The following is an 18280-nucleotide window of genomic DNA, read 5'->3' as shown; positions in this document are numbered from 1 at the left end:
CCTATAACATTCAACAAAGATTGTGAGAAATAACGTGCTCCCTTTCTAACAGCAGTTTATCGTAGATCGCAGGAGCAACGAAGGGTACCAAGAGACTGGAAAAGAGCGGTGGACATTTCCGTTTTCAACGTCAGCCGTAAGACGGATGCACACAATTATAGAGAACCGTAGCAAAATCTGAGGAACCCTCAAACAACTAAGCGGATCGAAGACTTCCATCCCAGTCCTCGTCGACCAGCCTCGTATGGCAAAAGAAGACTAGACAGATAAAGCTGAAGTTATAAATTTCACGTTAAAAAATCATTCACTCAGGAAGATTGTGCAAACATACCATTCTTTGACTGTTGCACAGAACGCAATATATGGAGGATAAAGAAATACACTACTGGCCATTAAAATTGCTACACCAAGAAGAAATGCAGATGATAAACGGGTACTCATTGGACAGATAAATTATACTAGAACTGACATGTGATTACATTTTCACGCAAGTTGGGTGCATAGATCCTGAGAAATCAGTACCCAGAACGATCACCTCTGGCCGTAATACCGGCCGTGATACGCCTGGGCATTGAGTCAAACAGAGCTAGGATGGCGTGTACTGGTACAGCTGCCCATGCAGCTTCAACACGATACCCCAGTTCATCAAGAGAAGTGACTGGCGTATTGTTACGAGCCAGTTGCTCGGCCACCGCAGACCAGCCGTTTTCAATTGGTGAGAAATCTGGAGAATGTGCTGGCCAGGACAGCAGTCGAACATTTTCTGTATCCAGAAAGGCCAATACAGGACCTGAAACATGCGGTCGTGCATTATCCTGCTGAAATGTAGGGTTTCGCAGGGATCGAATGAAGGGTAGAGCCACGGGTCGTAACACATCTGAAATGAAACGTCCACTGTTCAAAGTGCCGTCAGTGCCAACAAGAGGTGACCGAGACGTGTAACCAATGGCAACCCATACCATCACGCAGTGTGATACGCCAGTATGGCGATGACGAATACACACTTCCAATGTGCGTTCACCGCGATGTCGCCAAACACGAATGCGACCATCATGACGCTGTAAACATAACCCGGATTCATCCGAAAAAATGACGTTTTGCCATTCGTGCACCCAGGTTCGTCGTTGAGTACACCATCGCAGGTGCTCCTGTCTGTGATGCAGCGTCAAGGGTAACTGCAACCGTGGTCTCCGAGCTGATATTCCATGCTGCTGCAAACGTCGTCGAATTGTTCGTGCAGATGGTTATTGTCTTGCAAACGTCCCCATCTGTTGACTCAGGGATCGAGACGTGGCTCCACGATCCGTTACAGCCATGCGGATAAGATGCCTGTCATCTCGACTGCTAGTGATACGAGGCCGTTGGGATCCAGCACGGCGTTCCGTATTACCCTCCTTAACCCACCGATTCCATATTCTGGTAACAGTCATTGGATCTCAACCAACGTGAGCAGCAATGTCGCGATGCGACAAACCGCAATCGCAGTAGGCTACAATACGACCTTTATCAAAGTCGGAAATGTGATGGTACGCATTTCTCCTCCTTACACGAGGCATCACAACAACGTTTCACCAGGCAACGCCGGTCAACTGCTGTTTGTGTATGAGTAATCGGTAGGAAACTTTCATGTTGTAGGTGTCGCCACCGGCACCAACCTTGTCTTAATGCTCTGAAAAGCTAATCATTTGCATATCAAAACATCTTATTTCTGTCGGTTACATTTCGCGTCTGTAGCACGTCATCTTCGTGGTGTAGCAATTTTAATGGCCAGTAGTGTAGGTATCCCAGTTAAAATGCAGCCCAAAAAGTAAAAAACCAGTTACTTAGTTTGCCCTTACCGCGATATGATGAATGGTTGCTTGCTCTAAATGCAGAAAAACGTAAGTTCATGAATGTGAGTAGGAAAAACAATCATGTAGGGCTCGAATACAGTATTAGTGGCAGGCTATTTGACAAACTACAGACGATTAAATAAGTAGGGTGTAAAGTTGCAAAGCGATATTAAATGAAATGAGCACGTAAGGTCGGTAACAGTGAGGGTGAATTGTCGGCTTCGGTTAACTGGGCCAATTTTAGGAATTAGTAGCTCGCCTTGCAAGGAGATCGCTTACAGTACACTAGTTCGATCCGTTCTCGAGAACTGCTCCAGTATTTGGGATCCCCACAAGGCACGCTGCAAGATCTGTTACTGGTAGGTTCGGTCAACACGCGGGTAATATAGAGATGCTTCTTGAACTCCAATGGGAATCTCTGGAGATAAGATGTTCTGTTCGCGAAACGTTGTTAAGAAAATTCTGAGAAGCGTCATTCGCGGCTGACTGCAGAGCGTTTCTATTGCGACCAGCGTCGCGCGAAGATCGAAAAGACGAGATAAGAGAAATTAGTGCTCATAGAGAGATATATAGATAGTCGTTTTTCCCGTTTCCGTTTGCGAGAGGAACAAGAAAGGGAATGACTAGTACTGTCACTAGGTACCCTCGGCCCTTGTGGAGGGTCTATGTGTGTAGGTGTAGATGTAGACACAGATGAAGACGTAGACCGCGTACTGTATACTAGTTTACGTATATACTAGTTTCGACTAGCAGCTTCATATAATTTTATTACAGCTTATTACTAATGCCCGAAGTTTCTTGACACGTACGTAATCATTCTTTTCCTATGACCCACAATTTGTTCAAAAATTTTAAAATCCCGAGTACTCTGACTATAGAAACGCAAATTTAATTTTGCATTTTCAGTCACACAGGTGCCGTACTTCATATAAATTTTCAAGAATGGTGCCATCCTATAAATTTTTTCATTAGTCTAGCTCATTTTATAACTCACATTACATACATGTCTGTATCATTTCAAATAATGAGATGACTGTAGTTTTTACATTCGACCAGGTATATGTTGCACTGTGGGTCGCTCATTGTATTTTGTCGGTTCCTCACACGCAGGAGAGAAAATATTAGGTTGGTATGAAGCACATAGTATTCTGACGATTCCTCAGAAGTGGGTGTGAAATGCTTTATTATATTTTTAAAAGAAATGACATGTGTTTCTACCCACAATTTCCGGGTTTTACATAAAATAACCGGTTATGTTTTCTGACTTTTGATTTAGGCAGCACAGATACTGAAATAATATTCAGGTAAGTAGCATAATATATTAAAAACGTTTATTATAGAGAAAAATCTACCAGTGAGTTAGATATTAACATGCTGTTGCCTCAAAATCTTCGTCATTGATCGATTTTTAGAGCAGAGGACCTACGTATTTTTACTACATACGTATATAATGACACTTTTTGTTCAGTTCATAACATTTAGACACAAAGAAATACTCGCAAACACAAGAACATTGGCATCTGCTTCGTAACAATATGACTCCTTAGCTTCAGCCAGCAAATCCACTAATGTAACCCCAAAAACAAGGTCAGGAATTTTTGGAGTTTATAATAACTTTACCTGGGAAATGAAATATTACTTCAATTCACATATTTTTCGGTCAAACGAAATGCTTGACAAGAGTTCACCATTGTAACAAAGAAACCTTTACCTAAAAAAACTTAGATGAAGTGAACAATAGACCAGAAGTATTCTGCAAATGGGCGCCGCCACCAATCATCTGCTAGACATAATGGTTTCTAAAAAACATGCGATCTATATCACCTCCAGCCCAAGTAATAAACAACCACTAAACAAGGTTTATCCGTTTTTCAAATGTTTCAATTCATTTCTGACATATGAAGTCGCGGACCTGCAACCGTAAGCTAAACAAATTAACATTGTTGTTCTTGTGGTCTTCAGTTCAGAGACTGCTTTGATGCAGCTCTCCATGCTACTCTATCCTGTGCTAGCTTCCTCATCTCCCACTACCTACTGCAACCTGCATCCTTCTGAATCTGCTTAGTGTATTCATCTCTTGGTCTCCCTCTACGATTCTTACCCTCCACGCTGCCCTCCAATACTAAACTGGTGATCCCTTGATGTCTCAGATCCCTTCTTCTAGTCCAGCTGTGCCACAAATTTCTCTTCTCCCCAATTCTAGTCATACCTCCTTATTAGTTATGTGATCTATCCCTCTAATCTTCAGCATTCTTCTGTAGCACCACATTTCAAAAGCTTCTATTCTCTTCTTGTCCAAACTATTTATCGTCCATGTTTCACTTCCATACATGGCTACACTCCATACAAATACTTTCAGAAACCACTTCCTGAAACTTAAATCTATACTCGATGTTAACAAATTTCACTTCTTCAGAAACGCTTTCCTTGCCATTGCCAGTCTACATTTTATATACTCTCTACTTCGACCATCATCAGTTATTTTGCTGCCCAAATGGCAAAACTCCTTTCTTACTTTAAGCGTCTCATTTCCTAATCTAATTCCTTCAGCATCGCCCGACTTAATTCGACTACATTCCATTATCCTCGTTTTGCTTTTGTTGATGTTCATCTTATATCCTCCTTTCAAGACACTGTCCATTCCATTCAACTGCTCTTCTAGGTCCTTTGCTGCCTCTGATAGAACTGCAATGTCATCGGCGAACCTCAAAGTTCTTATTTCTTCTCCATGGATTTTAATACCGACTCCGAATTTTTCTTTTGTTTCCTTTACTGCTTGCTCAATATACAGATTGAATAACATCTGGGATAGGCTACAACCCTGTCTCACTCCATTTCCAACCACTGCTTCCCTTCCTCGACTCTTATAACTGCCTTCTGGTTTCTGTATAAACTGTAAATAGCCTTTCACTCCCTGTATTTTATCCGTGACACCTTCAGATTCCGAAAGAGAGTATTCTAGTCAACATTGCCAAAAGCTTTCTCTAAGCCTACAAATGCTGCAAACGTAGGTTTGCCTTTCCTTAATCTATCTTCTAAGATAAGTCGTAGGGTCAGTATTGCCTCACGTGTTCCAATATTTTTACAGAATCCAAACTGATCTTCCTCGAGGTCGGCTTATACCAGTTTTTCCATACGTCTGTAAAGAATTCGCGTTAGTATTTTGCAGCCGTGACTTATTAAACTGATAGTTCGGTAATTTTCACATCTGTCAACAGTTGCCGATAGAGAACTGATAGAGGTACTCAAGTTACCCTCCGCCACACACCGTCAGGTGGCTTGCGGAGCATGGACGTAGATGTAGATGCTTTCTTTGGGATTGGAATTATTATATTCTTCTTGAAGTCTGAGGGTATTTCGCCTGTCTCTTACATCTTTCTCACCAGATGGTAGAGTTTTGTCAGGACTGGCTCTCCCAAGGCTGTCAGTAGTTCTAATGGAATGTTGTCTACTCCTGGGGGCCTTGTTTCGACTTAGGTATTTCAATGGTCTGTCAAACTTCTCACGCAGTATCATATCTCCCATTTCATCTTCATCTGCATCCTCTTCCATTTCCATAATATTTTTCTCAAGTACATCGCCCTTGTAAAAACCTTCTATATACTCCTTCCACCATTCTGCTCTCCCTTCTTTGCTTAGAACTGGGTTTCCATCTGAGCTCTTGATATTCATACGAGTGGTTCTCTTTTCTCCAAAGGTCTCTTTAATTTTCCTGTAGGCAGTATCTATCTTACCCCTAGTGATATATGCCTCTACATCCATACATTTGTCCTCTAGCCATCCCTGCTTAGCCATTTTGCACTTCCTGTCGATCTCATTTTTGAGACGTTTGTATTTCTTTTTGATTAAGTTTAGATTTTAACAAAAGATTTTAATTAAGATTCGTATCAATATGTCCAGGATAGTTGAGGATTTAAGAATCTACTTGCCGGGAATTGCTTTTGCGCCAAAACTGCGAAATATATGCTGGTCTCGAAGTTGTTACGGTTATTGAAAGGAGCAGAAGGCCTGAAGGAACTCACCCTTGATGTATTCAACCTGCTCTGAGGTGAAATACGGCAGCCTGGAGAAGGGCCGACCCTCAGCAGCGCTGTTCTCATCGATGCGCGTCCGCATCACTTCAGGGTAGTCACCCTCCTGCGAGTAGATGGGGTGCGCGAACCAGCCGAGCTGCAGTGAATAACAACACTTGTTTATCACACGACAGGCCACAACACACGCAAATTTGTCCTCAGTTACTGCATTGTGATTTGTACGATACATTCAACACTGCTCACAGTTACAAATATAGGGTGTTTGAAAGTCTCTAGGGAACGACTTTTGTTGGAGACAAAATGTTCATTGTCACTTCCCGGCAGCGTTAGGCGTCTTCTGTTTTGGGTTATGCCCCTGAGGGGCGGCTGGTTGGTGGCCCGCTGGAGCGCGCGTATGCCTTACACGTTGCCTACCGTACAGTCAAAATATTGAAATGTGTGTGAAATCTTATGGGACTTAACTGCTAAGGTCATCAGTCCCTAAGCTTACACACTACTTAAGCTAAATTATCCTCAGCACAAACACACACACCCATGCCCGTGGGAGGACTCGAACCTCCGCCTGGATCAGCCGCACAGTCCACGACTTATTATACAGTCATCAGCTGTGTCTACAGGGTCCGGTAAAATGACCTCTCGTATTTGGAGAGGCCGCAGTGTGACCTGTGGTAGGGATACAGAGGATGAGGTGGTATCGATCTATAGCGGTTTATATGACGTTTCCAGCAGCCGCAACGCATTGTCTAGGTGAATCGCGTGTTTGTTAAGGAGGAGTATATTCATAACGCTGATCCTGTTATTACTATTCAGCGAGTATTTCGCATTCGGTTCGAGCTCGGCCGAAATGATTCTCTTCTTGACAGAAAAACTGTTCCAGTTTGAGGCGATATTGCAGTGTCTGTGTCATTCCGAATTACACGATGCAAAGTTCCTTCGGGCATGCATGCATGCATATAGGAACAGACACTGCAGCAACTACAGCCATTATGAAATACTTTAAATGTACTCGCACATGCGAATATTGACAACCATCAGTTGTATAATAGAATGACATTGAAAAATTTGTGCCGGTCCGTGAGTCGAACCCAGATTTCCCGCTTAGCGCGAGCGGTCGCCTTGCCCATTTGGCTCTCAGAGCAGCAGACTCACGTCGAGTTTCAAATTTCCATATGTCGTCAAGTATCTGTGTACATTCTGTGCCCGTACATCCATTATGTATATTCCCATACAGGGGAGACATTTTACTTGAAAGTCTTTTGCTCGGTGTTGGCGGATAAACACGATATTGCAGTGCCTGTTGAGCCGTGGTAAAAATTGCTGTTTTGAAGAGCGCGCCGCAGCGCGATGTGTGAAGCAGTCGCCCTCCGTTTCTGCCGGTGGCGCCGCTGTGGCAATCGCAGCTTTGGTGTCTCCCTCTGGTGGGAAAGGGGAAAGGTTGCCTGTTCACGTACATTTAAGGGACGCTATGAGCTCGCCAGTTGGTCAGTCTGGGTGAGTCTGGAGTCAGTCTGGGGTCAGTCTCTCGTCCGAATTTGTGGCGCAGTGAGGGAACTCAACAAGTGGTCGCCCGGTCGGGGGCTTAGTTCCTGCATCTGAGTCTGCGTGTTAGGCCGCCAGTCTGCTCGAGTTGCTCACGCAACGGTCATTGGCAGTTGGATCGATCGGTTGGTCGGTCGCGCACTGAGACACAAGATGACTTGTCCGCCTTGAGCGTCGGCGCATGTGAGGTCGCCACGTCAGTCCAGTGGGCCGCGCCATATGGCGAGGGGTAGTGGCTTCGCGGCCCACACGAGAGCAACAGGAGTCAACCCACGACATCTGTCTGGCCGGTGCGAGCTGCGACGCCATGAGACGGGGGATAGGCGCGCCTTCCTGCGTCCGTTGAAGCGGCTGGCAGCGGACGGTTCGTGAGAGCGTTTTGGGGGTGCTGCACCAGGTCATCGCCAGAAATCTCAGTTTATTAGAAGTTAAGTGACTGGTTATATGTTGTTTCATTTACTTGTTAAATTCTAGTTGTTTTCTTGGTGGGGTCAGCAGCCGCTTTGTTTCGGGGTCGTTCCACCATTCTTCTCCATTTGCCCACCCGGGGGAAGGTGGTTATTTATGAATTTGGTGGTCCGTTTTTCCCTTGTGGAGTAGGGCCGGTTAGAGCAACCTGCGGTTCGGGTTGTTCGGTAATCGGCCTATCAATCTGCGGTACGTTAATAGCTCCCTCTGTCATGTTTGTCGGATTCGGTGTGTTAACGAATTTATTGCTTGAAGGGTAACGGCCTAATTCCTGAAATATGTTTTTATCTTGCCTATCATCTTGAGAGGCGGCATATGTGTACTGTAGAGCATGTTTGGCCAACCTTGTGTAGTTTTATGTAAGATTGCATTTCATGGGCTTTTATTTAAGTAGTCATTTTAGTATATAAAGTTGCCACCCATCCACCGTTGGACTTTTCTTAGAAGTTAAAATCAAGTTGCACCTTCTGTGGCAAGTTAATCTTTTAATTTTAGTGTTTTGTACCATTTCCATCTCTCCTACGGGGTGCATAGTTTGTGTGCTTGTGTGAATTGTTAAAACTTTTATTTTATGGTAATCTTGTGTGTTGCAGATTTTCACCTGTGTAGTCTTTCAGAGGTGGTTGTGAGCGGTCGTGACTACGGCAGTGTCAAAGGGGAGTGGCAAGGTTCTCAGCCCGAAAGCTCATACACTCAAAACTATGTTTCTTCCTACCTCTGAATAAATTGTAACTTGATATTTAGATGGTGCTTTCTGATTATAATTTTAAATCTGTTTCTAAAAAGAAAAAAGGCTTTTAGGAATAAAATTCCCATTTGTTAAAATCAATTTCATTTTGATATCATCAGTTACTCCCTGGCAATTACTTCCACGCTCACATAGTGTGATTAAATGTGTTAATGTTCTTGATAAATCGCTAGTAAATAAAATAAATTGTTAAGGATAAGTTTTGAAAGTAAATTCACGGTTCACCTGTGTTATTTCGAATTGCATGTCCGAAGGAACTTTGGATCGTAATTCGGAAAAACAAAGGCACTGCCATATCGCATTTATCCGTCAGCATCGAGCAAGCGACTTTCAAGTAAAGTGTTCCCCCCCCCCCCCCCCCCCTGTATAGGAATATACACTACTGGCTATTAAAATTTCTGTACCAAGAAGAAATACAAATGATAAACGGGTATTCATTGGACAAATATTTTATACTATAACTCACATATGATTACATTTTCACGCAATTTGGGTGCATAGATCCAGAGAAATCAGTACCGAGAACAACCACCTCTGGCCATAATAACGGCCTTTATACGCCTGTGCATTGAGTCAAACAGAGCTTGGATGGCGTGTTCAGGTACAGCTGCCCATGCAGCTTCAACACGATACCACAGTTCATCAAGAGTAGTGACTGGCGTATAGTGACGAGCCAGTTGGTCGGCCACCATTGACCAGACGTTTTCAATTAGTGAGAGGTCTGGAGAATGTGCTGGCCAGGGCAGCAGTTGAACATTTTCTGCATCCAGAAAGGCCCGGACACAACCTGCAACATGTGGTCGTGTGTTATCCTGCTGAAATGTAGGGTTTCGCAGGGATCGAATGAAGGTTAGAGCCACGGGTCGTAACACATCTGAAATGAAACGTCCACTGTTCAAAGTGCCGTTAATGCATACAAGAGGTGATCGAGACGTGTAACCAATGGCACCCCATACCATCACGCCGGGTGATACGCCAGTATGGCGATGACGAATACACAATTCCAATGTGCGTTCACCACCATGTCGCCAAACACGGATGCGACCATCATGCTGCTGTAAACAGAACCTGGATTCGTCCGAAAAAATTACGTTTTGCCATTCGTGCACCCAGGTTCGTCGTTGAGTCCACCATCATCTATGCTGCAGCGTCAAGGCTAACCGCAGCCATGGTCTCGGAACTGATAGTCCATGCTGCTGCAAACGTCGTCGAACTGTTCGTGCAAATGGTTGCTGTCTTGCAAACGTCCCCATCTGTTGACTCAGGAATCGAGACGTGACTGCACGATCCGTTACAGCCGTGCGGATAAGATGACTGTCATCTCGACTGCTAGTGATACGAGGCCGTTGGGATCCAGCACGGCGTTCCGTATTACTCTCCTGAACCCACCGATTCCATATTCCGCTAACAGTCATTGGATCTCGACCAACGTGAGCAGCAATGTCGCGATACGATAAACTGCAATCGCGATAGGCTACAATCCGACCTTTATCAAAGTCGGAAACATGATGGCATGCATTCTCCTCCTTAGACGAGGCATCACAACAACGTTTCACCAGGCAACGCCGGTCAACTGCTGTTTGTGTATGAGAAATCGGTTGGAAACTTTCCTCATATCAGCACGTTGTAGGTGCCGCCACCGGCGCCAACCTTGTGTGAATGCTCTGAAAAGCTAATCATTTGCATATCACAGCATTTTCTTCCTGTAGGTTAAATTTCGCGTCTGTAGCACGTCATCTTCGTGGTGTAGCAATTTTAATGGCCAGTAATGTACATATTGAATATACGAGTACAGGATGTAGACACATGACTGAAGACAAATGGAAGTTTCGGTCTCGCCGTGAGTCGTGCTCGGATAGCCAAATGGTAAAGCCACCGCTCGCGATAAGCGGGAAATCCGGGCTCGAGTCCCGATCCGGCATTAATTTTCATTGTCGTCATTCCATTATACAGCCGAAGGTTGTACACATTCGTAACTGCGAATACTGCTAATGTATTTAGAGCACGAGGTTCTATAGTAGAAGGAAAATCTACTGGCCGACTTCGGACTGTAACAACGCCGGAGAAAGTGGCGCGTATGAGAGCGTCCGTCCAGCAACCTCGGAAGCGTTCATCACGTTAACATGCAGTTGCCCTGGGATTGTCATAGGAATGTAAGGAGAATCTTGCTCAGATTAGAGGCGCCATGTCACGGATTGCACGGCCCCTCCCGCCGGAGGTTCGAGTCCTCCCTAGGGCATGGGTGTGTGTGTGTGTGTGTCTGTTGTTCTTAGCATAGGTTACTTCAAGTAATGTGTAAGTCTAGGGGCTGCAGACCTCAGCAGTTTGGTCCCTTAGGAATTCACACACATTTGAAGATTTGAAGCGGCTTTCCCCGTCGGAGGTTCGAGTCCTTCCTCGGGCATGCATGTGTGTGTTGTCCTTAGCGTAAATTAGTTTACGTTAGATAAAGTAGTGCGTAAGCTTAGGGACCGATGACCTCAGCAGTTTTGTCCCGTAAGACTTTACCACAAACATTCAAACAGAGGTCTTGACAAAATGATTACCCAAAAACAAAGAGGGGGAGATTTTGAAACACGCAGAGCTTTGTGCGAGGAAATTCTTCGACACATTTCTCCTCGTACTGTTCTGATTTATCTTGATGAAACCCACTTGCACTTCTCATGTACTGGAAACAAACAAAATTTCTGATATTGGGCAGAAGAAAACTCTCAAGGACTTCACCAACAACCACTTCACAGCAGTCTGTGAGAGTTTTGTATGCAGAGTGAAAATCTCATTCTGGAAACATCCCCCAGGCTGTGGCTAAGCCATGTCTCCGCAATATCCTTTCTTTCAGGAGTGCTAGTTCTGCAAGGTTCGCAGGAGAGCTTCTATAAAGTTTGGAAGGTAGGAAACGAGGTACTGGCAGAAGTAAAGCTGTGAGGACCGGACGTGAGTCGTGCTTCGGTAGCTCAGTTGGTAGAGCACTTGCCCGCGAAAGGCAAAGGTCCCGAGTTCGAGTCTCGGTCGGGCACACAGTTTTAATCTGCCAGGAAGTTTCATATCAGCGCACACTCCGCTGCAGAGTGAAAATCTCATTCTGGATACTTCGATGTATTCCTTTAATTCGACCTGGTGGTGATGCCAAACACTCGAGTAGTACTCAACAATGATTCCCACAAGTGTCCTATTTGCTGTTTCCTTTACAGATGAACCACACTTTCCTAAAATTCTGCCAATAAACCGAAGTCGACCATTCGCCTTCTCTACTACAGTCCTTACAGGCTCGTTCCATTTCATACTGCTTTGCAACGTTACCCCTAGGAATGTAATCGACGTGACTGTGTTAGGCAGCACACTACTAGTATTATACTCGAACATTATCGGATTGTTTTCCTACTCACCTGCATTAACTTACATTTTTCTACATTGAGAGCTAGCTGCTATTCATCATAGGAGCTAGATTTGTGTTTTCTAAGTCCTCTTGTATCCTCCGATAGTCACTCAACGACGACACTTTCCAGTGCATCACAGCATCATCAGCAAACAGCCGCAGGCAGTTGCCTACCATGTCCGCCAGTTCATTTATGTATATACAAATAAAATTAACAGCTGCTCTATCAGACCTCCCTGGGCCACTCTTGACAATATCTTTGTCACTGACGAACTTCGGCCGTTGAAGAGAGTATACTGGGTTCTGTTGATTATAAAGTCTTCGAACCGCTGTTCTTTATGCTTGCACCTTCTTTAACAGTCCGCAGTGCGGCATCGTGTCAAATGCTTTACGGAACTCTAGGAATATGGAATTCGCCTGCTGAAGTTCATCCACTGTTCGATGGATATCATGTGAGAAAAGTTCAAGCTTAGTTTCGCAAAAATGTCGCTTTCTGAAAATCTAAAGTGGACAGACACTTTTTCCTCTCAAATAAATTTATTGTATTCGAACAGAGAATATAGTCAAGAAATCTTTATCAAGACGATGTTGAGGACATTGGTCTGTAATTTTGTGGATCCATTGTGCTACCCTTCTTATATACAGGAGTCAATTGCGCTTTTTTTCCCAGTCGCTTGGAACTTTGCACTGGGCTCGAGATTCTTTGTAAATGCAAGATAAGTAAAGGACCAATGCTGCAGAGTACCGTTTGTAAAACCAAACTGGGATTCAGTGAGGACCTGGCGACGTATTTACTTTCAACTCTTTCAGTTGTTTCTCTTCACTAGGGATTCTTATTATTATGTTCTATCCCAGTATATTAGCAAGGAAGATGTCATTCGAACTAGAACATAGGTACTAGTGGGTCACTGTGAAGTTTCACTTGCAACAGCATGTTGTGAAGGTCGATATCCGACACATCTTAAGTAGAAAAACTTGGAATTGCGCTCCCCTTTTCAGTATTAGGACACCGACTGTTAAACTCTCAAACAATACCCACAAAGTGTCGATATTTGGTTTAAGTACAATGAATGAATATAAGAGTGAAATTCTAGAAATTAACGCCTTAAGCATTAAAATACATATTTGCATTTCTTATAAAGGTTCAACACTTCACGTGCTCATAGAATGCTTAGGATTATAGTGTTAGATAATTAGCTATCAAACATGTGCAGCCTTCAACTTACTTCGAACTGATTGCATCTGTCGGCAGCGTCTTTATTCTCCTCTGAATCGTTCTTCGGTATGCAAAAGTCTTGGTTCAGCGTTATGCTGACCCTTCCTGAAAACAGACAACAGAATACATGAGTAACAATATGTCTTAAATTTATACACAACTGAAGAGTCGTTTTTGCTAAAACTCGCCACAACGTTTCTGAGCATTTGAGGAAGTCAGGATATGGTGGTTTTGAATATTTTCTATCTGTTCCCTATGGCTATTAGTAAAAAATTTTTCTCAAGCTATTGCCCAGAATGTTCCCTCATTAAGTTCACCATATTGCGGTTACTTCCCAGATATCATCATAATCTAAAAACCACTCATGCAACACTCCTTAGCCCTGTTCCAGCTGGCCGACTGCTGCTTACAAAGCAATACAAGGAGTGATGTGAACTGCATCTCGATAAGCCTTTCAACCTGTATTGCCAGTACAAGAATCCTGATAATGTCCCGTCTTCTTTATTCAAGCAGCTCTTCATTTGGCCTTACAAGGCTTGAGTGGGCCCCGTACAACACCTCTGAATCTCGTAAAACATCTTAGGAGGTCCTGGTAATCGAACTTGGGCCTTTCAGCAACGAAAGCAGCGACGGTCACCATTCGGCAACTGAGGTGGATATCATACATTACGGTGTAGGCTCTACCGAAGCTGGAACTCTATCCACTAAGATGTGTGTAAATAATCCTCCTCTGATGTTATTTTGGGCACCAACACTAAGAATGAATTGGTGGACATCACCATTACTGTCGCTTGCCAGCAACTGTCTTCATTTCATCACAACAGCTGCTTCCCACACGTATTTGAATATATTTTTCATTGTCTATAAGCAGTGGGCTGTTCGAATAATGACTCATGTTCAGCCAAATACCTCGCAACCTCGTAGTTGCGCAGAGGAAGTCTCAATTGGGAGTATTTAGGAGGGGGTTATAAATCCCAGCAATTAACACATAATCAAGGGGAGTCTCAAGAAATCTTGGGCAGGGGAGCTATTTTCATTTAGTTCTGTAAGAATCTGTTCGACATAGAAAATGAAGCCCACTGTGTAAGAAGGTGTATTTATTTATGAGTGTACAGAGTAGCATACGCACAAAAGCACAAAATAATTAGGCTTGCTGCTGTGTGTCCATAGATGGCGCTGTTGTGGAGGGGGATGGGGGGTGCGGCGCTTCGTTTTGAAAGGACACCGAATGGTAGGAGGGAGATGCAGTTCGATAACTGAAGCCTGTGCGAGAACGCTTATCTCACATAATACGTAAAGTACAACTGGAGACTCTACAGACGATCATATTAGCAAATTATGTCAGTACAACCAATAATGCGACAAATTATAGATGTCCAAAGTCGATAGTTTCTCACTGGAGTACCGAAAAGGATGTAGTCGCATAAGCTAGGAATAAACCAAAGCAAAACGAGATCGATCACGTGATAACAGAAGAAAATTTCATAAAAATGGATAAAAACTGTAAGGTAATGGGCAAAGTAGCTTACTACAATACTGACAATATATATCTATATGTCTATACCTTCTGTAGAACTAATAAAACTTGAAAATTGTTGTGTCTGTTTGTCTGTTTGAAAACGCGAATCTTCAAAACTACATACGATTTTCATGCGGTTTTCACAGGTAGTCTGCATGTGTATTGGGGCAACGTAAATGCTTCATTTAATCAAAATCGGATTACGGAAAAAAAGGATATCGTAAATTAAAGTTGTAGGATTCTGCTCAGATTATTAGTTCGGATGTTTATCTTAGTGACAGCGTACTACAGCAAAAGCAATATATGGCATTGTTAGTTCGTTGTATACCAAAGAACCAATGGATGGTAGTCGTTTTCTAGTTCACCAAAGACCCAACATATGGCACTCTTAGGTTTCTTTAACTCGATGACAGTAGTATTTTCGGACGTTTACGTCAGTCACAGAATTAAATGAAATTTCAATGAATTACAAACATCAGCTGTGTATGCAACGCTGATAGATATCAACGGGGAGAGTGGAAAAATGTGTGCCTGACTGGGATTCGAGCCCTGGGTCTCCTCCTTACAATGCATGCGCTATAATCCCTAAGCCACCGAAAACACAGAAACAAGTCGGTAGCGCGGACTTATCCCAAGCTCCCCCCCTCTCACTGCACACACTACGAAAGTAGTGGTCCCAGCCCATTAACCTTAATGTTCGTGGCAGATGCACGCACACTCTTAAAGACATGCAGGATTTGCATTGAGATTAATGAGCAGGGAGCACTACTCTCGTAGTGTCTGGAGTAAGTTGAGAATGCTGTGGGGGCACGCTCGCGTAAGTCCGTGCAGCCGCGCTGATTCCTGTGTCCTCGGTGGCTTTGGAGTTGGCCGGCATGGTAGCTCAGCGTGGTCGCTCAGAGGGTTAGCTGCCCTCTGCAATAAAAAAAAACTGAAAAAAGGAGTTAGAGGATCTCCCTAGGAAGTAGGAGATCCCGGTAAGGCACACATATTCAACTCCTCCCGCCGATTTTTATCAACGTCCCGTACACAGCTGATGTTTGTAATTCACTGAAATTTCATTCTTCACGGCTGTCATGATCGACCATGGTGTCTGTTCTTCCGGATGTCTTCGCTGTCTCCACAGGTTTCATTTATATTCAACTTCTCGACTAGGAAAAGCGAATTTGTTGACAAAGTGATCATTCAATCTCCCCCCTTTTTATGAACGAAGATATGAAAGCGTAAAAGACAACGGTAAAGAGCGGTCCGTCTTTAACTCTCGTTGCGAAGCACGGTCGAATAAAAAGTGTAAAATAAAGAATATGTATTTTGTGGAAATTATGTTTCAGTCCCCTAACAACCTGTTCGACAACCTGTTCCATAATCATCTTTGGTCATGGTATGCTGAATATAAACACGTTGCATTAGGACTTTGTCCTTTCGTATTATGAAAATATACAGTGTAAGTGCTGTATCGTAATAAACGTATCATCAAAACACCTTCTTCCATCCTTCCTAAAAACGTGTTTGGCCAGTTCATTTGTCTTTTGTCGGTGTTGAATGTGTTTTTACATCAGATATTTTGATTAGACATTTTAGTATTATTTATTAGTTTATTATGAGAAATACAGTCGGCAAACGTTTTAGAGAGAACCACAGCTATGGTCGGTAAACATTGCAACCTTTCTCGAATGTTGTTATTGTACAAAAAAATGGTTCAAATGGCTCTGAGCACTATGGGACTCAACTGCTGAGGTCATTAGTCCCCTAGAACTTAGAACTAGTTAAACCTAACTAACCTAAGGACATCACAAACATCCATGCCCGAGGCAGGATTCGAACCTGCGACCGTAGCGGTCTCGCGGTTCCAGACTGCAGCGCCAGAACCGCGCGGCTACTTCGGCCGGCTATTGTACAAAAGCTTGAGTAATCCTGACTCTTTTGTAGTAAAACAATAACTGTTATCACACGACATTTACATTTTTAATTAAAAGTATTATCGCTGTATTTTTCTGTTGCTTCCTAACGTGAAACTTTGCGGTAAAAATTTTAAAACCATCAGATGATGTCAGCTTGTTCTACGAACCACGATTAACATTGCCTCAAACTGAAATTTTGACATCCTTTTCGTATTTCAGCCATGGTAACACCATTATAACACTTGACAAGCAACACAGAACTACTTAGATGTGAAAATATTTAGTTTGAAGACCCACTGGTCCTGATACAAAGTGCATGCCAAAAAGTTACCTGCTTAGGGTAATATTTTTCATTCACTTGTGTGTGTATCTTTTTTTTAAGAACTCAGGCATGAAAATAGCATTGGGGCACTTCATCTGAGAGTTCACAATTATGTTTTAGGCAGCAATTTGACGGATATGAGAGTAGATGGAAAATAAAATTGTGCCACTTAACATAAACATTGCATTTTTTGTTGTTGATGTATTTCTGCAGACACTTTAGTCATTGAATTAACATTGAAACCCTTGACACACATTATAGAAAAATTTAAATTTGAAGTATTTGATTTACAAAGCGTAGGCCCGAAAAATGTTATTTCTTAGCTACATATGTTTTATAACTATTTAGAGACAAAAATAGTGCTTGAGTACTTAATTTGAGAGTTCGTGAACATGTTTCAGGCACCATTTTGATGGCTGTGTGTGTGTGTGTGTGTGTGTGTGTGTGTGTGTGTGTGTGTGTGTGTGTTCAACTGACGTATTTTAGACATGGAAATTATACAGTTTTAGATCTTTCGAATACTTTTAAGCATTGTCAGTATGGCTTCTCTGCGACTGCCTTGTGACTGGGGGTTTCATTTTGATGCGAGCTATTTATACTACACTGTGATAAAATGTTCATTTTAATACTACGCTGTTGTTAACTGGAGAGAGGAAGGAAAAGAAGATGGGGAAAGCGTGGCTTGTCATGGGGTAGGTAAGAGTGCTGTCACTTGCCGTCCTCTTGGATTGTGACGTCAGAGGATCAGGTCTGCACCTATCACTGTGCTAGCCACAACCTGACAGAGTCAGACGATTAGCCAGTGTGCGTACTTGCCCCTGAGTCGCCTAGCATTCCTAAGCTACGCGCTGACGGAAACGGCAATCTGGTAAACATTTTGGAAGAAATAGGAATTTTCACATATTTCCGAAAACATCTTAACATTAGTGTGAAAGAATAGTCTGACCTAAAAATAGCAATCATCAAAATTTTCAACAGTAATATCGTAAATCTTGAGCGCTGAAACACATCCCTTTGTTTAGAAATTCCGTTAACACAGATCAGAAACGAATTAGTACAAGGTAATCAACATGTTTGAATGTTGAGAACATTGCCGTTGATAAGTACACGACAGCCCAAAAGGATAGGCTGATTAAAACTATAATATAATTATATAATTACCAGCGTATGGCTGTTGCACATAATACTGCATCTGCAGCAATAATTCGAGCAGCAGTCAGCACCAAAGTGACAGAACGAACCGTTACAATTCGGCTACTTCAAGGACAGATCCGAGTCGGATGCTCTGTAATGAACATTCCGCTGACCCCAAACCACCGCCACTT

At 43.1% G+C, this 18280-nt stretch overlaps 1 protein-coding gene across 1 annotated transcript in view; it reads right to left on the bottom strand.

Moving 5' to 3' along the window:
- Nucleotides 1-18280, bottom strand: part of LOC126094769 (myrosinase 1-like) — a 122383-nt gene that overhangs the window by 47334 nt on the left and 56769 nt on the right. The window contains exons 6-7 of the mRNA XM_049909320.1: nucleotides 13224-13318; nucleotides 5855-6002 (exon numbers count right to left, since the gene is read on the bottom strand). Coding sequence (XP_049765277.1) covers nucleotides 5855-6002; nucleotides 13224-13318 — 243 coding nt within the window. The remainder of the gene's footprint in view (nucleotides 1-5854; nucleotides 6003-13223; nucleotides 13319-18280) is intronic.

This window comes from Schistocerca cancellata, chromosome 8 (assembly GCF_023864275.1).
Source record: "Schistocerca cancellata isolate TAMUIC-IGC-003103 chromosome 8, iqSchCanc2.1, whole genome shotgun sequence".
NCBI lineage: Eukaryota > Metazoa > Arthropoda > Insecta > Orthoptera > Acrididae > Schistocerca > Schistocerca cancellata.
Note: the sequence above shows the minus strand (reverse complement) of the source record. Positions and strands in the feature narration are given on the sequence as shown.